Genomic DNA, 25,164 nt, shown 5'->3' with positions numbered 1-25,164 from the left:
AAAGATTAACAAATTCCAGGAAGTAACCTATGGCTTCTAAAAGATGCAGAACTTCTGGGAACTGAGGAACCAGATATACTAACCGGTATTTCACAAGAACGTCACCAGTGGCATCTATTTTGAGGAGAATGAAGCAAAAAAGGCTGCTAATGTGTTATTCATGTCGTCTTACTGAATCTCGAATATAGGAGGCTGCAAATTTGAATTACGCCTACCCATCTCCATCCTTCCCCTTCCACTCTCCCCAACTTTCTTCTGTCCTTGCCTTGTCCCAGGCAATGAGCTACAAGATGTTACTACCAGCTGTTATAAATAAATCATTTTTGCAGATGTGGCTGGAGAAATAAGACCTGGAGTGTTTCAGAAGAGCTAAGAAGCCTATTATTCTGCCACTTCTCTTAGAGATCTTTACAGACTAACACCACATTCTTAAATGTACAAGTTTGGAAATAACCTTTATTTATCCCAGTGGAACTCACTCCCAAATAAATAAGTACAAGATGACTGGGGCATAAGCATGGGGTTAACCATTCTGCTGAGGATGCTGCAGAGTAGCAACCCAGTTATAAGCATTTTTACCTGGAAGAAAGTCCTACCATGTTCAGTGGGCCATACATCAAAGTAAATACCTGTTGGATCATGGAATATCCTAAAACCAAACTAAATACAAAGATGGAGGTCAGTTCTGTTCCTTCACACATTCACTGCCAAATGTCTTTATGTGAAGGAACAACACAGTATGACAGTGCACAATCCAACATAGTCATGCTGAATCCCTACAAATCAGGCTGGGGCGGGGGAGAGATCTGAAACTCAGCAGAGCTGAACCTATCCCATGCCAAGCCTAGGGATGTACGAAAGTCACTTACCTTTTCGCAGGGGTGCTTCGCGGTGGGAGGGAGGCGCTTCGCTTCTACCCCCGAAGTTCAGGCAAGGGGGGGGGAGGCGTCCCGCCTCACCCGGCCAAAATACAGGCCGGGGGGGAGGCGCCCCGCCTCGCCCAGCCGAAATTCAGGCCGGGGAGAAGCGCCCCATCTCCCCGGCCGCGAAACAAAAAGTAAAAAAACAAAAAACAAAAACCCATGATAGGCTACGTGACTTTGAAAAAAAAAAAAGTGCGTACCCTTTGGGGGAAAAAAAAAGCGCGTACGCAAATGGCGGCGCCCATGGGCGCCGCCATTTGTGTACGCGCTTTTTTTTCCCCTAAAGTTACCCGTCATAGGCTACGTAAAGATTTACGTAGCCTATCACGGCTGACTTTAAAAATCTAGCCGTGATAGGCTACGTAAATCATTACGTAGCCTATCACGTTTTTTTTTTTTTTAATTTTATTTTACTGGGAAATGGCGGCGGCGGCAGCCGGTCGGAAGTAGGGGTGCACGAAAGTCACTTACCTGGTCTCGCAGCTTGCTTCGCAGTGGGGGGGGAGGCGCTTCGCTGCTCCCCCCGAAGTTCAGGCCGGGGGGGGAGGCTTCCCTCCTCGCCCGGCTGAAATTCAGGCCGGGGGGAGGCTTCCTGCCTCGCCCGGCCGAAATTCAGGCCGGGGAGAAGCGCCCTGTCTCCCCGGCCGTGAACTTGAAAAGAAAAAAAAAACGCCCCTGTAATAGGCTACGTAACGATTAACGTAGCCTATCACAGCTAGATCTGCAAAGTCAGCCATGATAGGCTACGTTAATCATCACGTAGCCTATCACGGGTGACTTTGAAAAAAAAATAGCGCGTACGCAAATGGCGGCCCCCATAGGGAGCCGCCATTCGCATTCCTTATTTGGTCGCTGTAGTCTACGTAAAGATTTACATAGACTACGGCGAAAATAAGGGCAATGCTATTTGCGTTGCCCTTATTTTTGCCGTAGTCTACATAAATCTTTATGTAGACTACAGGGACCAAATAAGGAACGCGAATGGTGGCTCCCTATGGGGGCCGCCATTAGCCGTACGTGCTTTTTTTTTTTTTCAAAGTCACCCGTGATAGGCTACGTGATGATTAACGTAGCCTATCATGGCTGACTTTGCAAATCTAGCCGTGATAGGCTACGTTAATCGTTATGTAGCCCATCACAGGGGCGTTTTTTTTTTTTAACTTTGCTTGTAATGGTGGCGGCGGCAGCCGGTCGAAAGACAGGCTGCCGTCCCCACCCCTGACAAAGACCTGCCGAACCGCCTCCGGGACCCGCCGCCGGGAGGGACATTCGTGAAAGGTAAGTCCCATCCCGGGGGGGGGGCGGGGGGCGGGGGGGTGGAGAAGTTCTCCCCGAACAACCTTCGGAGGACCAAATGTGTTGGCGCTCGGCCCCCCGAAGTTTCGGGGAGAAATTCTCCCTCATCCCTAGTCGCAAGACCGGCCGCCGCCCTCACCCCTGCCGAAACACCGCCGAAACGCCGCCGGGACCTGCCGCCGACAGGGACATTCGACAGAGGTAAGTCCCATCCCAGGGGGGGCAGGGGCGGATAATTTCCCCACCAATTTTGGCCAATTTTGGCATTCGGCCTCCCCAAGATTCGTGGAGAAATTCTCCGCCTTCCCTACAAAACAAAACAAAAACACGCATACGCAAATGGTGGCGGCCATGGCCGCCACCATTTGCGTTCCTTATTTTGGCACGTCTTAGTCTACGTAAACATTTACGTAGACTAAGACGGCGAAAATAAGGGACCGAAAATAGCGTAGATGCTACGCTATTTGTGTCCCCCTTATTTTCACTGTCTTAGTCTACGTAAATGTTTACATAGACTAAGATGTGCCAAAATAAAGAACGCAAATGGCGACGGCCATGGCCGCCGCCATTTGCATATGCACGTTTTTGTTTTTTGTTTTAAATCAGCCATGACAGGCTATGTAAACATTTCTGTAGCCTATCATGGCTGACCGCAGGGACGCAAATGGCGGTGGCTACGGCCGCCGCCTTTTGCGTCCCTCCTAGCCAGCAGCCAGATGTCCGGCGGCTGGCGGAGCCGGCCGGTGGCTCCGCAGAATCACTGTGGAGCACAGCCAGCCGGCCAGGATTCCAGGGGGGAGGGACGGAACGCCTCCCCTCCACCATCAACATAATCCGCGGAAAGGTAAATCACTTTTGTACATCCCTATTTGCAACCTGCTTGTTTATCTGCCTCTCATTCTAGCCCAGGCAAAAGAGATGAAGAGGAGAACACGCAGTAGAGCCCTTGCCTGCTTGCCTTTTGGCTCTCTGCCTGCCAAGAAAGCTGTTGGAAGCAATGATAAGGAAGAGGAGGAGTGGGAACAGGAGATGGTGGCCATGTGAGGGAGGGAGCCCACAGAGGACGTCTTGCCCAAAGGCTCTCAGAAATCTAGAGCCAGCTCTGTCCCCCACCTTGCCTGCCCATGCTGCGTTTTAAAACTGCGCCATGACGGACAGCATCCGTGGTCCGCCCAGACGGAGGCGATTTTTTTTTCGTCATGAGGAAAAATATGCAAATAATTACATACGTATTTATGTAAGTAATTCCATAATTTACCTTAGTATGTAACATTTAGCATATTGTTCCCCATTTCATTCAATGTTTCCTCAGCAGAAACTTACGTATTTTCCTACGAATTTATAGGCGTAAATTTTGGGAAAGTAAAAAAATCATCTGAAAGTCCACAGACTCAGCATGGCCTGAGCGGGTCGCTCTGCAGCGGATTCTGCATGTCAGAATTTTAGAAATCCAAGCTCATTTTAGTCCATCACATCCCTACCCCATATTACTTCACTTCACAGGGACCTGTGATCATGTCCTCACTAGGGATGGACAGAGCATTCTATTTCCAGTCTGTTTCATTCTTGCATGTGTTCATTCCTAAATCCATTCCATCATGTTTCCGCATTTTTAAAAAATGTCCAGCTTTTGTTTTTGTTTTAAAAAAACCCTGGAAGATTCTAGGTAAAGGATTAAGAAGATACAGAAAGAAAGCGAGCCTCATTGTGTGTTTCTATATGGCAGCTGGCTGCTTAAGTGTGAAAGAAGAAGAAGGAAAATAGCAGGGCAAAAAAAGAAGGAAAATAGCAGGGTAGAAGTTCTGCGGAGCCCCAAGTAATGGCTCAGTCAACACAGAGACCCTATATCCTTAATTCCAATGCTGTGAAGACACACTTTAACCCAAGGGAGAAAGAATGGCATCTTTCTGCTATAATGAATTGAGGTAATCTATTGCTTTTGAAGCTTTAGGAAAGCCGCACTGAAGAAAACCCTGCCCTTTCCTCTCAGGTATTTGGCAGTGTATAATGAGTCTCTTGATTGTCTCTGGCTGATTGTTTTTGTTTTCTATACATGTTGCTGTTGTTGTTGTGTGTATTTGTTCTATGTTATTACATTAATGGTTTTATACTCTTACATAATGTATTTTAATGATTTTTAAAGTTTATGAACCGCCCAGGGCGTTTCAGCTATGGGGTGGTATAGAAATATAATAAATGAATGAATGAATAAGAGATGTTAGTGTTCAGAACTTATTTATGAGGGAAAATGCCTCCCTGGTGCAACAGTCTGGAGGGGAAAGGCTTAAAACACCCTGGAGTAGAATGTATAGAGATGTAGCTACTCTGCTGATACCTGATTTGTATGTATGCAGAATTGGTTGCTGAGTAGCCTTGATAGATTTAGTGATGTTTCAAAATACTTCTATTAAAAGAGTTTGGGGGGCATTTTTTTTTTACTGTGCCATGTGGGAAACTATATGGTTGAAAAGTATGCAAATATGCAGCATATGCTTTAGCAGTATAATCAGTACAGTGAAACATGAATGCACCTGTTAATGCCTGATCCACCAAATTGGTTGCCATGAACGTCACAGCTGGTGAAGAGATAGCCGCTACCCTGGTGACTTGAGCTGGAATCAGAGGAGTCATGCGGGTCTCCATTCTAGAAGCAGCACCTGCATACAAACCATAATGAATACATTACTGTTTTCACTGTATAAAAATAGAAAGGTCTCAGGAGCAAATGTATTTCAAAAAGCTTTGGGCATCATCAGATGCTGTTACTATATTCAGTATTCCTTGGCAAATATTTTACAACAGAATTATCCAAGTATTCCACATAAATATTTAAATGAATTCATTTTCGTTTCTCTAAAGCCCTTTCTCCTTTTACATGCATCTCATTCTAGCAACTGAATTCAATTTCAGGGGCACTCAAAATGCAATAAATAGAAATATAATAAATAAATACAATTAAATAAGGCTTCCCAAAGTGTAGGCAAAGGAGCCAATGGCATGGTAGTAATGGGGAAGCATTTCAAGAATGGGTGGGTAGAAGAATCAGAAATTATCTACTCCAGCTTGGAAATGCCCTACCCTGCATCCGGCTTGCCTGGCAACTGGGGGGGGGGAGGGCATTGCAGGCGGTAGAGGAGAGGAGAGACGTGGGTGGTGGTGCCACTGGGTGTAGGAGGGGTCTGAATGGCACTTTTAGCTCTCCAGGCTCGTCCTTAACACCTCTTTGAAGTGCGGTTCCCTCCTGCCCTCCTTGTATGCAGTGTGGGTTCTGCTGGTCACCCTTTTGGGGGCCAAGTAGGAATTTTTGGCTCACAGTCTGATTGGCCCAGCTGTGTGTCTTTTTGCCTACTTCATGCTGTAGGTGGGATGGGCGTGTCCTTTAGGTGAATTTGGCTTTATCTGACAGTTAGGTCTCTTCAGTCATATTTTCCCAGGTAAGCTGCTAGGGATGGGCAATGCTGTCTGATGAGAACAGGGATGGTGACCATTCAAAGGCACTGTGTTGGTGACAGCTGATGCCTGAGGTCTTCCACTCTGGGTTTTGCGGCCCAGTGGGGGGATGAGGGTTGTCTGTGAGGCCAACTCACCTCACCCACCTGGTGTTTTGCGGGCTGGGAGTGGGTGACAGGGGAAGGCCTACCTCTCCCAAAAGGGGTAGTCCTGGGGGTGGCAATCTCTTTGACGCCACTCAGCAGGCTTTGAATGTTTCACCCAATATAGTGCCTACCTTGTGGCTGGCACAGATTAGTTGCCCGTTTAGGTCTCCCTCTTTGCAGATCGACCAATAAATGTGGCCCAATTTGATACCAATCACTTGTGTCCATCTCTTTATCTCCCCCTTTCCACCTGCAATTTCAGCTCAGCTGAGCTCACAATTGTTTGGCATGAGCCCTCTCATGTCAGTTTCATTCCCTTCTCCTCCTTGCCCAACGTTCCCCAAGTTGTGAGGGAAAACAGCAGCCAAGGGCTATGGCACAGTCTAGCCAGAGGGCAGACTCTCATGCCATAATGTCATGTCTAAACTAGACATGACATTAAGTAAGTGATTAGCTCTTGCTTGTTTGGTTTTTGCCATTAGCAGCTTTCCTCCCAGGCAAAGAGCAGCCATAGGGAGGGCAGGATTAGGACTATAGCAGAGGGAGAAGGCATAAATCCCCTTTCCCCCCATGTTGTGGTGCCAATCCAAGCCACCCTCCTCCTGCAACCAAACAAAAACCAAGCACATAATGGTCAATCATGTGCTTGACACCACAGTCACACACCAATTATCCAGTCTGGACCAAGGATAATCACTTGACCTATTTCAAGAGGTAGAGAACTGAGCATGTGCTTAAATATTCCACTGGAATCAATGAAACCTAAAGGCTGGAGCAGTCTTCCATTGGAAATACTGAAGTTAGAAATCAAACAATGCAGTCCCAACAGAATCTGAGAAAACATTCACCAAATGATGTGCCAAACAATAAGCAATGTTGCTCAAGTTTTTAATACAGTCATCTCAGGATGACTCAGTTTGGTTACAGATGTGTGCTTATTACATCCTCAGCTGCTGCTCTTCCTTTACATCCTAAGACAAATTCTGCCTCCCCCATACATAAAGATGCATGTTAGATAAAATTATGTCATCTGATCTTCATCGAAATAAGGCAATTCCAACATTGTGGCATACTCTAGTATGACCAAGAAACAGGATACAGGTGGGGTGGGCTTGATTTTCAATAGCCAGAGTCACAAGAACAAGGAACCAGTTGAACTCTCACCCCACTGCTATCACTAAATATATCTCTGTATTTGATCTTATGTAAGCACAGGGATGTATGAGACCTGTCCTGCTTCACTTTCCCATGTTCTTGCATATCCATGGAAAGTCCTTGGCGTATATAGTTTTAATTTTTGTGAACCGCCCAGAGAGTTTCGGCTATTGGACGGTATAGAAATGAAATGAATGAATGAATGAATAAAAAATTAACAGATCTCATGCTTTTCTGACTTTTCTGCATGCAGATTTGTTTTATTTTTTAAAAAAATCAGTTGTGCAAAAGGCCAGCGCATGAATGTGGACTGAGCTTGGTTGTGCTAGTTGTGGTCGGGAATGCACACCCAAATGGGCATCTAAATACACATGCCACACCACTGGAAGTGATACAGTGCTGACAACCATACACACTTGGATTTACATTCTGATGTTAAGTCCTTCACCCTCTGTTTTTCCTCTATTCCCCCTAGCTCAGGCAACAAAACGTATATGCATCTAGCCACCAACTGCCTTTGTTTTTTCCTGATGGAAATAAATCAGATAGAATTGGCCATAAGGAAGAGTTTGGATAATTGTCCATACCAAAAGAACGTAATCACCCATTTTAGAAATCAAATGGGGCAGATCACCACAGCATCCCTTTATGGCTACATTAATTTCTATGGGCAAAGTATAGTGCTGCACTTGGAGACAACACTGCACTGGGGCAAAACCTGCCCCAAACCCCTGGCACCAGCTACCACCCAAAGATATGCCACAAAGGGATGGGAGCAGTATGCTCTTTCTCTCTATAAAAGCAGCTTCAGTGTTGCGTTAATGGGAATTAACATAACACTGAATAATAGGTTTCTGAATCTTCCTCCCCAGAAATGTAGAAGCCAATTTTTGGAGTGGAAAGGAGGGAAGGATCAATGCAGACTGGCATACACTGCATGGGCCTTTTGCTAACTGCTAATGACATGTACTAGGGATGTATGAGAGATTCTTTTCAGTATTCAGTATTCTTTTCTGATTCTTTTAAAAATCAGGATTTATCCAGTTTGCACCTTCTGGAATGAACACAGACTTGGATGGAATCTCCGGTCAAAGTCCACACATTTCCAAGCTTGCAATGTGATTCACGGAGCAAAAAAAAAAAAGCTTGGGAATGTGTGGACTTTGACTGGAGTGCGACAGCATGTGTACATCTGAAAAATGTGCATGAAAAATTGCATTCTTCTGAAAAATGTTCACAAACATGCTTTAATTGATGGGAGAAGAATGCACACATTTCAAAGATGCGCACCACTGATGTGTACATTTGGAAAAATATGCATGAAAATATGCATGGATTTTCATGTGAAAAATAACACCACAAAGCTTGCAATCTGATATGGAGGTCATTCTGAATGAGCTTCAAGATGGAATTTGGAGAACGTTGGCAAGCTTGGCTTTTGCTGATTCACACAACGCTAGCATGTAATGGACTGCTGTCTTCTGAAAATCAGTTCAAACAGGTGTCCATACCAGCAGCTGGCACTGGAGCTGGAACATGTCATGTGATTGAGCTAACTAATGTGATAAATTGAATTTAGATGCTATGCATTGCCATTAGGATTGCTATACTGGGGTGTGTGTGTGTTCATGTTTCTTTCAGATATCTTAGGGATGGATGAAAGTCCCTTATCTGATCCCGCAGCTTGCTTCGCGGTGGGGGGGAGGCGCTCCATCCCTCCCCCTGAAATTTTTTTTGGGGGGAGGCGCCCCGTCCCTCCCCCCCAAAATTCTGGCCGGGGGGGAGGCGCCCTGTACCTCTAGCCGCGAAACCTCATCTCCTGCCGGGACGCAAATGGCGGCGGCCATAGCCGCCACTGTTTGCGTCCCTGCAGTCAGCCGTGATAGGCTACATAAATGTTTACGTAGCCTATCACGGCTGACTTTGAAAAAAAAAAGTGCGTATGTAAATGGCGGCGCCCATGGGCGCTGCCATTTGCGTTCCTTATTTGGGCATGTGTAGTCTATGTAAACATTTACGTAGACTACGGCGAAAATAAGGGCAATGCTATTTGCGTTGCCCTTATTTTCGCCGTAGTCTACATAAATGTTTACGTAGACTACATGTGCTTTGTGTGTGACTACGCGCATGTACTACATGTACATGTGTGACTACGTGCTTTTTTTTTTTTCCCAAAGTCAACCGTGATAGGCTACGTAAAGATTTACGTAGCCTATCACGGTGTTTTTTGAAAATCTAGCCGTGATAAGCTACGTAAATCTTTACGTAGCCTATCACGTTTGTTGTTGTTGTTGTTGTTTTACTTGGAAATGGCAGCAGCGGCAGCCGGTCAGAAGACTGGCCGCTGCTGCCGAACTGCCGCCAGGAGCCGCCGCCGCGAGGAATGTTCGCACAAGGTAAGTCCCATCCCGGGGGGGGCGGGGGGCAGACCGTTTCTCCACCAATTTTGGGGGGCCGAATGCGTTGGCATTCGGCCTGCTGGAGATTCATGGAGAAATTCTCTGACATCCCTAAATTCCATATGAAGAAATTAAGCAGAGATGCTTCTCCTGCCATCGGGATAAGTGGTGAGAGAAAGAAAAGGCTTCATCTCAATTTCTGAGTGTCAAGAGCAGGTCTGGCCTTACCCTTAGGCTGAGTGAGGCAGCCAACTTAAGTATTTATTTATTATTTATTTACTTAAAACATGTGTATCCCGCCCTATATCATTAAGTTCTCAGGGCAGCATACAGAGAAAATCAATTTAAACAGTATAAAACAATAAATAATTTAAATAGCTAAAAAGATATTAAATCATTAAGCTAGCTAATACCAATTTAAAACCTAAAACAACAAAACAGAACAGTGTGGAAACTCAGGGAATCCAATTAGCCCTCAAAGGTTTTGATAAAAAGCCACGTTTTAACTTAATGCTGAAATGAAACCAGTGTCTGCGCCAATTGGGCCTCTAAGAGGAGGGCATTCCACAACCAAGGTGCCACCGTGGAAAAAGTCCTCTCCCACGTCCCACCATACTGTATGTCTCACACTGGTGGGATGCAGAGGAGGGCTCCTCTAACAGATCCCAGTGCTTGGGCAGGCATATGTAGGGTGCACCATCAAATACTGTGGTCCCAAACTGCTTTAAATGTCATCACTAGCACCTTGAATTCCAGCCGAAAGTAGCAGATGCTGAGGGGCAGGGAGCAGCAGGAAGATGTTGAAAGACAGCTCTCTATGTTGCACCCCTCTAAGCTCGGCTATTGTCCTCAGGTAGGGATGTCATGGAAGTCCAAGAGGGGGGTGGAGTCCGATGGACTCCTCCTTGTCCGGCTTCCCAGACTTCCATCTGCAGGCAGCCGCCACTTACCCACCCTGCTTGGTTCCCTGGGAGAGCTGCTAGGCAGTCCACAGGTGTCCAACGAGCAGGTGCAGGCACCTGACTCCTCAGCAAGCTGCTATTTTGCATAGAAACGTTGCCTCATTTTTTTCTGTAAAAGATGTCTTATGCAAATGGCGGCCATAAAGAGGCCACGTACGCAAGATTACAGGTGTGAATGGACCATTTACATCTGTAAGCTTCCGTACATGGCTGCTTTATGGCTGCCATTTCCATAAGACGTCTTTTATGGAAAACGACGAGCTGCCATTTCTACGCAAAATGGCAGCTCACTGAAGAGTCAGGTGTGCGCACCTGCTCGTTGAGTGCCCATGGACCACCCAGCAGCTTGCCCAGGGAGGTGAACGGGGGTGGCGGCGGTTCAGCGAGCTGTGCATGGGGTGATTTGTCCAGCCCTACCTTCAGGTGCAGTGGAAAATATTGTCCTTTCACCAGTGCTGAAGTAAAACTGGTTAGCTTCTGTATGTGGCATTTGGAGTGGGGAGCACTTTGTCCTTTGCCTCAGGTAGCAAAATGCCTTGGGCTGGCCCTGTCCTAACACACACTGTCCTATTGACAAAGCTGAAGTAAAATTCAACTGCCCATCTGATCAGCTTCCCTACTTGGAATGGAGGAGAGGAACCCTTCTTGTCATTCACCTCAGGCAGCAAAATGTCTTGGGCTGGTGCTGGTCAGGACCAGAGACTGAGAGTAGGGTGGAGAGCTGGCTACCCTACCTAGCATGCAGAAGCCTTTGTTGTGGTTGTCTCCATATGAGGTAAGTAATCATCAGCTCAGGGACAGGGGAAAAAAAACGGAGGCGTGAATATATCAACCCTTTCTCTCACATTTTTGTTTCTATCAATGCTTCCTCTCATATTTTTGAATAAAAGCAAACTAACCAAAAACTGTTTCCTACACTCAAACTCCACCTCATAATTTAAGCACTGGTCAGGTTGTTGTTGTTTTTACACAGCTGCCACGAACTGTCCAGTATTTATTGCTTTTTCCAGTTTGCAAGTTTTAAAGCTGCCATTTTAATGCATTGTTTTTTATATTATCAATTACTTTTTCACAGGACAAGATTGGAATTCGAGCTATAAACCAGCCCTGTATCTAGACTCCTATGAGCTGAAGGAGGATTTTAAAAAAGAAAGACCATACATCATTTTAATGTTATTTAGCTTTTCTTTTTCTTTTCTTTTTTTAAGACTATCTTTTACAGTAGTAGAAGTGTGTGGGTGGGTGGGTGGGGGGAATTTATATAACCCCCCAAAAGCAATAAAGTTGCTGGGAGCTAAAAGGGAATTTGCTGAAAAAAAGATAACTGTAGAATAATCTGAGTGGGAGACCTATACCAAAAAGGGTAAGTTCTTTGGAGATGGCAGGCATTTTATGTGAAACCTTAACAGGTTGAGCCTATGGTTCTGCTATGCCACGGATAGGCTTATGTATGTTACACTGATGTAATGTCACTGAGTATCCTATGCTCTCCCAGCAGCAAAGTACAAAGCAAACAACAAAAACAACAATAATAACAGAAACAACTAACACCAACAGCCACTCCCACACTGGCCCTGGCAAGTGACCTGCCAATGCTGTCACGACATGCCAATCATATTAATGCGCACCCATGACAGCCACACCTAGTATGCAGGAGGCTCCAATCTACTCATGGGGATGGCTGATCAGCTCTATGTCATCATCCATGCCACTTCAGCACACCCATACACAAAATGCTCAACCAGGCAGTCAGAAAAAAGACCTTCCCCAGTACAGATTTCATGATGCAGTCAGCAGGAGGACAGCAAATTAGTCTCCTACAGACAGTTTAAATATTCTGCCGGTCCAAACACATACAATAGCAGCCTGCCTGCTACACCATTTCTCCAGGGTGAAAATCAGGGACAGTCTGGTTAAGAACATCAGGGGCAAAATACCAGCAGTAGGATGGCCCTGCCCGCTGCTGGTATGTGGCCTCAACGTGCTTGCCTGCCCTGGAGCCAATTCAGCTATTGGGATGAAAAAAAAGTCCTTGCTCCAGCTCTAAAGTCCCCCCCTTGTAGTTTGTTACTTCCCCCCCCCTTTGAACACTTTAAATACCACCCTTCAATAAAATTCCCATGATGGCTTACAAAATTTAAAAACACAGTAACACCACCTTAATATATCCAAATTAAAAGTATATGAAAAACAGTGAAATCCTAGTGGTAGCATAAAAACAGCCAAGATACTTTCCACAGTTAATTTCCATCTTACAATTTTGTCCCCCTCTCCCAGCCCCAGCCCCCCAACATATGTACTACATAATGTGCAACATTTTCTATAACAGTCCATGCATATAATGAAGTGGGCTATAGTCCATGAAAATGTATGCAAGAATAAATTTGCTGGTCTTTAAGGTGCCACAAGATTCTTTGTTGTTCAAGATAAAACAGATAAAATTGAATTAAAAGGCCTCAGAAAATAAAAGTATTTGCCTGGAGCTGAAACAACCTCATCTCCTTCTTGCTCAAAATACGTTGGGATAATTTTCTTGCATCGTCACATGGAATAAAGCACTCTTGCACCATTTGCTGAACAGAATAAGAATTCTTAGCAGTAAAAGACAACAATACTTAGCAGTTAGGAGTGCACGAAAGCCACTTACCTGGTCTCGCAGCTTGGCAGTGTAGATATTGGGAGGGACTATAACTTAGGGACAGAGCTCTAGTAAACTTCAAACTGGTTCCGCAACTCTGGAATAAGTTGCCATCAGGGGTTAACCAGGCCCCATCATTTCAGGCTTTTAAGAAGGCTTAAACTTACTTGTTTACTTTGGCCATCCACTGATTGTATTTTGATCAGATTGGGTTATAGCTGCAGTTGTGCTGTAGGTTTGTCTAATGCTGGTGTTAGTAGTAGTAGTTTAGCATTTGCTGTTTTAATTACCAATTTTTGTTTTATACATCTTATTATATGCATTTTATTGTTGTACACTGCCTTGAGATGACTCCTACCTTGAAAGGTGGCCTAGAAATAAACTCCAACCCCAAGTTGATCTTGTGACAATAATTGTTGTGAACCACCCAGAGAAATTCAGCTGTTGGGCAGTATAGATATGTTATAAATACATACATACAAACATACATACATAAGATAAACTGCTGCTCAGTATTGTATTTATTTATTCATTAAAATTAAGGACAGGAAGGCCTGGCGTGCTATGGTCCATGGGATCACCAAGAGTCGGACACGACTGAACGACTGAACAACAACAACAATTCATTAAAATTATATCCTGCCTTTCCATCAAATGGTTCTCAAGACAACTAAGACCAATAAAATATATAATAACAATCAAAAACATAAAAATTAGGTAGGATACTGTTTTGTACTGCTCCTCCCAAGTCTCAAAATCTTGCCTTTCTTCATATTAATACATTTTCCTGTATAACAACTAAGTACAAATAATATTTCTTAGAAAATACCCAGAAGCAAGAATGCAGCAAAGTAAATCCTTACATAACGTTTAATCTTTCATGCCAAAGTCTGTCTGTCTTACTTACTTATTTATTTATTGCATTTATACCCCACCTTTTTTTCCTCTTGCAAGGAACCCAGGTGTCCAAAAGAAGAAGATGTCTGTTTCCCCATAGTCCTTTTGGTGAGAAAAAGTTACCAATGCCAAAGTTTGTCAGGCCAATCCCCAATCCAAAGTTTCTCAAGTGAATTCTGCAGCCATTCTTGCTTGTTCTTGAATCAGTTTCAATATTTACTGCCTCAAAACACCCAACTATGCAAACAACACATACTCAAAAGAAGTCCTTGCTTATTTTACCAAGAGGTCTGTATCCTTCTAGAGAACTACTGAGGCTCTCAACAACAGCTTTGCTACTATGAACAGGAAAATGTGTCATTATTGGTATTAACAACCAAACTGCATTTTTATTTGATACAGAAAAAGGCAATAAGAAAGTTCCATAACAACCTCAAAAGATAATACAGATATGCCTAAATGACAATTTCATGCTCACTCCTTAATATCCCCCTTTTCCCAAAAGATTTAAATTATTGCCTGTAGACAGTCAAAGTCAAAGGTTCTTAAAATTCATTTTTTCCTTATGCACTGGAGTGGGCAAATCAATGGAAAAGAGAGGGAACAGAGCCACATAAGCTTATATCATGGATAAAAGGTTGCAAGGGACATATCTAAGGAAGGGAAGACTACCTGCCAAAAATATAGAACTTCCCTTTAGCAGTGTCAGCAATGCAAAGTCATAGAGCTGCCCACTACACAGTTTGGGATACAGGAGGAAAGCGCAAAGTCCATATTTGCTTTGCTGCTCATCAAAACAAGTTGAAAACTAGGGTAGAATGAAGGTTAAGGACAAACTGGGTATATCAAAGTTTGGTCCCAGGGCTGGATCAGATTTTATATTTACCCATATTGTTTTGGGAGCTGCTTCCACTTTGCTTCTTATGCCAGCATTCCAGGAATGAGCATACAAAGGAACCAGGTAAGTGGGGACTATGGGCAGTATCCAACTGTGTCATTCTGTTAGTGCAAATGATGTTGTGCTAGAGGAAACTAGGTTCCAACTAAAGTTATATTTGCACAAGTGCAGTTGTGCAAGCAATTGTGCCTTATTGTTGTGCAGCCAGTTGCACATTCCACTTGCACAACTGGTTGAGAAAGTGTAACGGGCAAGCATTTGTGCAACTGAAAGATTCAGTGGATCTCTGCTAGTGCTATTTGAATCTGTGGAATGACACTGTTGGGATACTGACAACCCAGTACCCTCCAGATTTTTTTGGACTACAACTCCCATAACCGACGGCCATTGCCATGCTGTCTGGGGATTCTAGGAGTTGTAGTTCAAAACATATGGGGGCACCAAGTTGCTTACACTTGACAGAGAGTGTAACTATTGACTACTTTAAAACTCAAAAGTTAATGTGGGGGGACTAAGAGCCACAACACATGGAAGGAAAGGCAGGTTTAAAAACATCTGAGGATCAAACTACAGCAGGGGTAGGCAACATGGGGCCCATGGGTCCTAATGTGGCCCAAACATCTTTCTTGGCACCCACCAAAGTGCCCTACCGCTCCTACATTTTTAAAAAAGTATTTTCTTACTTGCAGCTGGGATTGCTGTGAAATAGGCTTCAGGTAGAGCTGAAAATTTTGCGTTGAACGAGGTTGTTTTTTGTGTGTGTTAGGGCTCACGCTCCACCTCTGCCTTGTACTCAGTCTTTTGGGTAGGGTACTTATCCTTTACCAAGCCTCCTATGGCAGCCATTTTGTGATGGTGCCTGGGAGTTTCTCCAAATGTGCCCAAAGCCCAAAAGCAAACAATGTGAAAGTCAAATTGTTGGACAAAGATGACAACAGCAGCAGCAGCAGCAACAATGCATTAGTCTCCATTGTAGCACTCAGGACCATGGACAGCCACAAAGAAACTCAACAACCAGCAAATATGACTTCAATTGCATGAATACAATTAATGTGCATTTTTAAAAATGTAAACAGAACCCATGGGGAAGGAGGGGATGGAGGATTCGGACCACAGTACAGGCTGAGGAAGTTTAACATTTTTTTCCCTGTGGTGGTTTGGACAAAAATCCCCTACAAAGCTACTATTTGCATCAGGATTCAGGAGGGAAGCTCCCACTGGCACCAATGAGGTTTTCTTCCTGATGAAAATACTAGCTTCTGGGAGTAGTTTTAATTGGGTTAACAGTGGAAGATGGTTAACCCCCCTCCACTCCTATTAGTGGAGTGCTTATCTTGCTCTCTCTCTCTCTCTCTCTCTTTTCCTCTCTCGCACTCACACACTGCAGCTTTTATTTACAATTTTTTTTAAAGTGCACATTAAAAGCATTCATGCAATTTACCTCATATCTAGTTGGGGCCTAAGGAAAAAAACAAAACTATCCAGCAGAACCAAAGGCCAAATGGAAGAGATATATTTTGTTCTCTGTCCCCAGAAGGTCAATAGAGAGGAAGAATTGTGGACTTCGGGGGGTGAGATTCATTCCACAGTCTTGGGTCAATTTATGTAAAGGCCCTACTTCTCCCTGCATCCATTTGCACTTTGCATAGAGTTTGAATTGATCAGATTGATCAGATTAGGTGTGTTACTCTGCATGCTGTGGATACAGTTAGTGAGCAAGAGGCAGCCTGTGGCAAACCGGTTTTGTGGGATCGGTTCCAGCTTCTTCCTCCTGATGAAGTGGACAAGGTGCTTTCATCTGTAAGGCCGACCACCTGCTTACTTGATCCTTGCCCATCTTGGCTCATTATGGGCTTCAGAGAGAGACTGGGTGAGGTGATCAGGGTGGTGGTGAATGCCTCCCTTGAGGAGGGAGTGATGCCATCAGCCCTCAAGGAGGCAGTGATAAGACCACTCTTAAAGAAGCCCTCCTTGGATCCCCAAGTTCTGAACAACTTTCGCCCAGTCTCAAATCTGCCATTTTGGGGCAAGGTGATTGAGCGGGTGGTGGCGATGCAGTTGAAGGCACACTTGGAAGAAACTGATTATCTGGACCCATTTCAGTCGGGCTTCAGGCTTGGTCATGGGACAGAAACGGCCTTGGTCGCCTTGGTAGATGATATGAGGAGGGTTCTGGATAGGGGTGAATGCTCCTTCCTTGTTCTCCTCGACTTCTCAGCGGCTTTTGATACCATTGACCATGGTATCCTCCTGGACCGCCTGGAGGGGTTGGGCATTGGAGACACTGTATTGTGGTGGTTCCAGTCTTTCCTCTCTGGCAGGTACCAGAGGGTAGCACTGGGAGAGTAGGTTTCGGACCCGTGGCCACTCACTTGTGGGGTGCCACAGGGTTCCATCCTCTCCCCGATGCTATTTAATATCTATGTGAAGCCGCTGGGGGCGATCATCAGGAGGTTTGGGGTGTGGTGTCATCAATATGCGGATGACACACAGCTCTACCTCTCATTCAAATCTTCACCAAGGTTGGCCGTAGAATCCCTGTCCAAATGTCTGGAGATGGTGAGTGGCTGGATGGGGAGGAATAAGCTGAAGGTGAACCCTGACAAGACCGAGGTACTTTTGGTGGGAGACAAGAGGAGGCTGGGGGATGTTGACTTGGTGTTGAATGGGGTACGGCTACCCTTGAAAGACCAGGTCCACAGCCTCGGGGTCATTTTGGACTCCCAGCTGTCCATGGAGGCTCAGGTGTCAGCTGTGAGCCAGACAGCGCTGTCAACTCCATCTGATACGGCGGCTGCGCCCCTTCCTTCCCGACCATCTGCTCCCATCAGTAGTACATGCCCTGGTCTCCTCTCGTTTAGACTACTGTAATGCGCTTTACGTGGGGTTACCCTTGAAGACAGTTCAGAAGCTGCAGCTGGTACAGAACGCGGCGGCTTGCCTGATTAAAGGTAGCCGCCGGCGAGATCACATCACTCCAGTGCTGAAGGAGTTGCACTGGTTACCAGTTGTTTTCCGGGCCAAATTCAAGGTGTTGGTTTTGACCTTTAAAACCCTAAATGGTTCCGGCCCAGCCTATCTTAAGGAGCGCCTCCAGCAGCACCAGACAGGCCGCTTAACAAGATCAGCCTCGGATGGCCTTCTCTCTGTCCCATCAGCCAGGACAGCTAGACTGGTGGGGACGAGGGAGAAGGTAGGGGTGCATGAAAGCCACTTACCTGGTCTCGCAGCTTGCTTCATGGTGGGGGGGAGGCGCTTCACTGCTCCCCCCAAAATTCAGGCCGGGGGGGAGGCTTCCCGCCTCGCCTGGCCAAAATTCAGGCCGGGGAGGAGGCGCCTCGCCTCGCCTTGCCCGGCTGCGAAATTAAAAGTTAAAAACAAAAACAAAAAACGCCCCCGTGATAGGCTAAGTGACGATTAACGTAGCCTATCACGGCTAGATCTGCAAAGTGAGCTGTGATAGGCTATGTTAATCGTCACGTAGCCTATCACGGGTGACTTAAAAAAAAAAAAAGTGCGTACGCAACTGGCGGCCTCCATAGGGAGCCGCCATTCGCGTTCCTTATTTGGTCGCTGTAGTCTACGTAAATGTTTACGTAGACTACAGTGACCAAATAAGGAACGTGAATGGCGGCTCCCTATGGGGGCCGCCATTAGCCGTACGTGCTTTTTCTTTTTTAAGTCACCCGTGATAGGCTACGTGACGATTTACGTAGCCTATCATGGATAACTTTGCAAATCTAGCTGTGATAGGCTACGTTAATCGTCACGTAGCCTATCACGGGGGCGTTTTTTTTTTACTTTTATTGGAATGGCGGTGGCGGCAGCTGGTCGAAAGACTGGCTGCCACCTCTGCCCCTGTCGAAGACCTGACGAACTGCCGCCGGGACCCGCCGCCGGGAGGGACATTCAGGAAAGGTAAGTCCCATCCCAGGGGGGTGCAGGGGCGGGGGTGTGTGGAGAATTTCTCCCCAAAACTATTTGGGGGGGCCGAACACTTTGGCACTCGGCCCCCCGAAGTTTCGGGGAGAAATTCTCCCCCATCCCTAGGAGATGGCCTTTTCTGTGGTGGCCCCCACTCTGTGGAACTCCCTCCCTAGGGAACTCCGTCATGACCCCTCTTTAATGAGCTTCCGTCGTGCATTAAAAACGTGGTTGTTCAGGCAGGCATTTGGGGTGGGTTAGGGTATTTTAGAAAATGTTTTTATTGTAGAATTTTATTGTTTTATTGTATGCTGTACATCGCCCAGAGTGGCTGGGTGACCAGCCAGATGGGCGATTAATAAATTTAATAATAATAATGCCTGAGAAGATTCAAGCCAGCAGGCATAGGGGCTCTCTGAGATATGGCATCCAACCTGAGGAGAACTTTATAGGTAAATATCAGCACCTTGACTTAAATTCAGAAGTGTACTGGTGGCAGGTTGGACTGGGAGAAGAATGGTTGAAAAGGCCTGTGCTAGCCTAGATCCAGAAAGGGATGCACAGCAACATGTTCCACACCCAACAGGGCTTTGGCCTCACATGGAGGATCAATAAGAAAGCATGCAGTGGTGCTGGGAATGGTGTCCAATGGTTTCCAGCTCCTCTAGATGAGCCCAAGACATTTTTTCTGCCTAAGATAGAACTGCCAATAGTTCTTCCTCCATCCCATGTCAAAGTGCACAAGGTTGCTGTTTTGTGTCCTCACGCAGAAAATCACCCAAGCATCCCATCCCTGCTGCTAAAAATACATAATAACAAATTAATAGGGGTGCGCGAAAGTCACTTACCTGGTCACTTACTTCGCTGCTCTCCCCACGAAGTTCAGGCCGGGGGGGAGGCTTCCCGTCTCGCCCGGCCGAAATTCAGGCAGGGGAGGAGGCGCCTCGCCTCGCCCGGCTGCGAAATTAAAAGTTAAAAAAAAAAACGCCCCTGTGATAAGCTACGTGACGATTAACGTAGCCTATCATGGCTAGATCTGCAAAGTCAGCCGTGATAGGCTACGTAAATCATCACGTAGCCTATCACGGGTGACTTTAAAAAAAAAAAAAGCACGTACGCAAATGGCGGCCCCCATAGGGAGCCGCCATTCGCGTTCCTTATTTGGTCGCTGTAGTCTACGTAAATCTTTACGTAGACTACGGCAAAAATAAGGGCAATGCAAATAGCGTTGCCCTTATTTTCGCCGTAGTCTACGTAAAGATTTACGTAGACTACAGCAACCAAATAAGGAACGTGAATGGCGGCTCCCTATGGGGGCCGCCATTATCCGTACGTGTTTTTTTTTTTTAAGTCACCCGTGATAGGCTACGTGACGATTTACATAGCCTATCACGGCTGACTTCGCAAATCTAGCCATGATAGGCTACGTTAATCGTCACGTAGCCTATCATGGGGGCATTTTTTCTTTTCTTTTATTGGAATAGCGGCGGCAGCAGCCGGTCGAAAGACCAGCTGCTACTCCTGCCCCGGACAAAGACCCGATGAACCGCCGGCCGGACCCGCCACCGGGAGGGACATTCGCCAAAGGTAAGTCCCGTCCCGGGGGGGTGCGGGGGCGGGGGGTGCGGAGAATTTCTCCCTGAAACTTGTTCGGGGGGCCGAACACGTTGGCGCTCGGCCCCCCGAAGTTTCGGGGAGAAATTCTCTGCCATCCCTACAAATTAACTAACAATTTGATGATCTTTCATGACCCCCCAAAACAGCCACCTAAGGCAGCTGACTCATCTGCCTCGTGTTATGGCCAGCCCTGCAACTCCTCAGTGGGTGTTGCTTCCTTCATTGATTATATGGGTGGAAGGAGGACTTCTGTTCATTCTACTGAGGCACTGTACTAAACCTATGAACAGATGTGTACTATGGGGTTCGTCACACAGAGCTTTTATCCTGCTATTGAGATGGGTCTGTCACGGAAGTTTGCAGGCTCTTTAGATGACACCATTACCCTCCAGGGTGTCTCTTGCCATTTTCCCCAACCTATCCCATGTTTTCCCCAAACATAAATGTGGTATTTCTTCCAGCCCATGGAACAGGAGTGCCATGACCTCCTCGTCTTCTCCAATAGTGGGAGAAACTGCTCTGTCTGCCTGCTGTGACCATTTGTTTTCAGTTGCTGGGGGCACCTGCGGTCAGGATGACGAAGGCATTGCGGATGGGAGCGGGGCGTGGAGGGGCAGATTTGACAGGCGCGAGGGCAAGAATCGCCTGGCAGTTGCAACTCCTGCCTCCTCTCAAGTCTTGCTGAGGAAGGACTTTCCTCGATTCCCAGGTGTCTGCCATGTAAATGCATGAGCACATTTCTCAGTAGGAGGGAGAATAGGGTAAAATGCCTCCCTGCAACCAAGGGAGACACATCTGATCCTCCACCCCACCAAGCTCACAAGTCCTCTGTTGATTCAGAGCACCCCATTAAGTTCAATGAGGCTTACTCCCAAGTAAGTGTGCTGAGGGTTGAAGACTTTCAGGGTGATCTTACATCTGCTCAGAAGTCCCATTGAGTTCAATGGGGTCTACTCCCACGTAAGTGTGCCGAGGGTTGCAGATTTATGGCACAATCTTACATTTTATGTCGTCTCAGAAGTCAGAGGTTTCCTAGAGGCTGTGAGAAAAGAGTACAGCAGAAGTTAAGCTACGAAAACAAGACACCTCCACACCCCCACTCCTTTGCACACATGCCAGGGAGGGAGGGAGGCACTCCCTCAGTTCAAACCACGTGTCTGCCATGTAAAGGAACCCTTCCCAATCCTGAAAAGAAACTGAAAGCAGGAAGCTCTGGAAAGGATGTGGATTTTTGCGGGTGGGGGGGTTGCTTAATGTAGAAACACCCTATATATGCTTTATAGCGCGACTTTATGTTTATGGAAATATTACACAGTCTTTCAAAGTTATGTCAAACATTTCTCCATGTACACACACTCTGCACAGCATACTTCATTTCTTTAAAATATTCTGTTCTCTTCCAAAATTGGCTGGATTAACATAAACTCTGCAGTTTTCTCTCTCTGTGTGTGAAAATTAACTCACAGTTTGCATCTATGTACACTTAACTATATATTTTCAAAATCTCTATGTAAGGATAAAGTCCAGTTGCTTGATTGAAATATACCTTATGCTAATCTAATATTATTGTTTGATATAAAACAATCATAACCTTTCAGGAATAAATATTTCCCCACTTTACAATTACATGAACATTTTAAAAAAGCAATCTCTACAATAGATTGCCTTGGAATTCAAATGCTAAATAAGCAGTAAGGATTTGGCTTAATGTCATAATGTAACAGAAGCATTTAGAATGAAGTGAATATAACCCAGAGGTCTGAGATTATATCTAAATATAATCCATACAAGTCCTAACTATAAATCAAGCAATCGGGGTGCATTTTTATTATTATAAACTTTTTGTTTATTGTTGTTATAAGCAAATTTTGTGATTACATTCCTGTCATTTCATATTGCTGAATTGAAAACAAGATTGCTTGATAAGTAACTTATAGGCTTTTAAAGAAATAACTCCATTTCCTTTGACAATATTTCAATATGTACTTTGTTACAGGATTTTATTTCGGTGCTAAAAATGTAACTAATGTTATATGTTCTCGACTGACAAAGGTATTTTAACAGCAGCCATGTTTTCATCTGAGCAGTGACTCAATGGCCAGCAGCACTGGTTCCACCCACTGGCTCACTCCTCCACAGGAGCTAAGATATTAGGCAAAGAGTTTCTCACCCCTCTTCTCTTCCCCCCAACTGCTCAATACTGTTTCCCTCTGTCCTGCTTGCACATGGAGCTGAAATGCATAATAACAGCAACAGCAGCGACAACAACAACCACTAGGGGGCTCTTCTCAAGCTTTTTTTTTTTTTGCTGTTTTTTTTTTTTTCCAGGAGAGGGGATGAAAGAGCCCTTTGGCTGTGGGCCAAAACAGACTATACTATCTAACAACTATGCCATTTCCCCCCATTGTTACTTTATGGTAGGTGTAGGGCCCTCAATCCAGATTGGAACCCTACCATGGGGAGTAGGTGGACATTTAAGATCTGGATTGGGCTCCCTGCATTTACTTTAGAGTGTTTTTTTTTTTTTTTAAAGACAGAGCGACTAGATACAGATTTGAAGTATATACTGATCTGTTTCTTTTTAAATGTTTTAATATGGTGTTCTATTCTTTTATCTTGTTCACCGCACCAAAATCTTTGATGTGGATGTGGAGTGGTATATAAATTGTAAATAAAATATAGAGTAATGTCTGTTTTGCCCTGTGTGTCAGCTTGGGAAACAGTGGCTGAGCTCCATAATATGGGGGGGGGGAGTGTCCTTGGAATCCGAAGTTATATTTATATCAGTCATGAAGCACATTCTTTCAATTTAAAAGGTCCCAGGTTCAGCCCCATGGCACCACCAGTTAAAAGTATTAGGTAGGAAGTGATGTCAAAGAACACTGTCTGAGATCCTGGAAAGCTGCCACCGTTCAGAGTAGGGATGTCAGAGAATTCTGCCATGGATCTCGGTGAGGCCGAATGCCAGTGCATTCGGCCCCCCAAACTCCGTGGCAGAACGGCCTGCCCCCCACCCCCCCGCGGATCCCCCCCGGGACGGCGGCTCCAGTGGCGGCTCCGGCGGTGGCCAGTTTTCCGACCGGCTGCCACCGCCGCCATTTCCAGGCTTGTGTAAAAAAAAAAAAAAAAGACGTGATAGGCTACGTAAAGATTTACGTAGCCTATCATGGCTAGGTTTTTTTAAAAAAAGACATGATAGGCTACGTAAATCTTTATGTAGCCTATCATGGTTGGGTGGGTTTAAAAAAAAACAAACCACGTACGCAAATGGCAGCGGCTACGGCCGCCGCCATTTGCGTTCCTTCTTTTTACCATCTTAATCTACGTAAATATTTACGTAGACTATGACAGTGAAAATAAAGGGGAACGCAAATAGTGTAGTGGGCGCTATTTGCGTCCCCTTTTGATTCACTGTTTTAGCCTACGTAAATATTTATGTAGGCTAAAACGGGGAATCAAAAAGGGACGCAAATAGCGCCTGCTACGCTATTTGTGTTCCCCTTTCTTTTTGCCGTCATAGTCTACGTAAATATTTATGTAGATTAAGAGGGCAAAAATAAGGAATGCAAATGGCAGCGGCCATAGTACGCCATAGTACGCCATTTGCGTATGCGGGTTTTTGGTTTTTTTTTTACCCAGAGCCCTCCGTGCCCGGAAATCCAGCTGCAGAAGGCTCTTGCCTGGCCGGCTGCTCCGCGGAGCTGCCGCGGAGCACAGCCGGCCTCAGAGGATTCCAGGGGGGAGGAACGGAGCGCTTCCCCCCCCAGCGAGGATTCCAGGGGGAGGGATGGAACGCCCCCCCCACCATCAACATAATCCGCAAACAGGTAAGTGACTTTCTTACATCCCTAGTTCAGAGTAGTTGATACCGGTCTCGGTGTACAATGGTCTGACCTGATATAGTAGGGATGTACGAATTGTGTACTTTCCGTGCCGCTTGACTTCTGCAGTTTGCGGTCAGTCCTCCGTACCGTCGTTCGCAAGCCCCCAAAATTCTCCTCTATTTTTTCCGCTCTGAAAATTACGAAGATAAATTCGTACCGACAACCATAATTCTGCATACCTTCCGTAAGAAAGGCTATTTTTCGTAGATATTTATGTATTTTTCCCCCCTGCCCTGAGACATGCAGTAATTACTTTCAGCCAAAACACTTCCCCCTCCTCGTGGCTTTCCAAAACAAGGCTGCCCCAGGTGTGCCTGAGTGATGCACTCTTTGTTTAAAGCAATGCTGTTTGAAAGAAAGAAAAAAACCTTTTAAAATGACCATGCCGGTCTGGAGCCCTGCACGAGGTATTATTCCCCCTGCTAGACTTTCTATGTCCACATCCAGCCTTGTTGGTGACATGGTGAGGCTAAAATGGAGAGGAGAACCAACTCTGTGCATGTGTACTCAGAAGTAAGTCTTACTGAGTTCAATGCAACTTACTCCTACACATGTCAGCACCCCACTTGCCCCCAGCTCAGCTTTGTATTTCCACATCCAGCTCATGATCAAACCTCCTGTTAGTTATCTCACTGGGTGACTTTGGGCTGGACTCTAACCACTAGATCATACTTCTGTTATGAAACTCATGAAGAAAAAGAAACAGTATAATGGAAAGTTCTTTCTGAAGCAGTCACACTTCACTTGTACAAATGCAGCATGAAGGGAAAGATCAGCAAACTTCTCTTTGTTTGAATAAAAAGCACACTCTGCACATGCTCAGGGAATGGACAAAATGAGGAATAAACATACCAGGGAATATGAAGAACTATATTCTTCCATTATGTGTGTGTGTGTGTGTGTGTGTGTGTGTGTGTGAGGAATCTCCCTCCATCCAGCTGTTCCCTGGAAACCCCCCCCCCTTCACCCAAGGGT

At 45.6% G+C, this 25,164-nt stretch overlaps 1 protein-coding gene across 1 annotated transcript in view; it reads right to left on the bottom strand.

Moving 5' to 3' along the window:
* TCERG1L (transcription elongation regulator 1 like) overlaps positions 1 to 25,164 on the bottom strand; it is a 333,395-nt gene that overhangs the window by 107,665 nt on the left and 200,566 nt on the right. Inside the window, exon 5 of the mRNA XM_084841939.1 lies at positions 4,751 to 4,876. Coding sequence (XP_084698065.1) covers positions 4,751 to 4,876 — 126 coding nt within the window. The remainder of the gene's footprint in view (positions 1 to 4,750; positions 4,877 to 25,164) is intronic.

The sequence above is a fragment of the Heloderma suspectum genome, chromosome 3 (genome assembly GCF_057233095.1).
Source record: "Heloderma suspectum isolate Gila_16-S chromosome 3, 16-S_ref, whole genome shotgun sequence".
In the NCBI taxonomy this organism is placed as follows: Eukaryota; Metazoa; Chordata; class Lepidosauria; order Squamata; family Helodermatidae; genus Heloderma; species Heloderma suspectum.
Note: the sequence above shows the minus strand (reverse complement) of the source record. Positions and strands in the feature narration are given on the sequence as shown.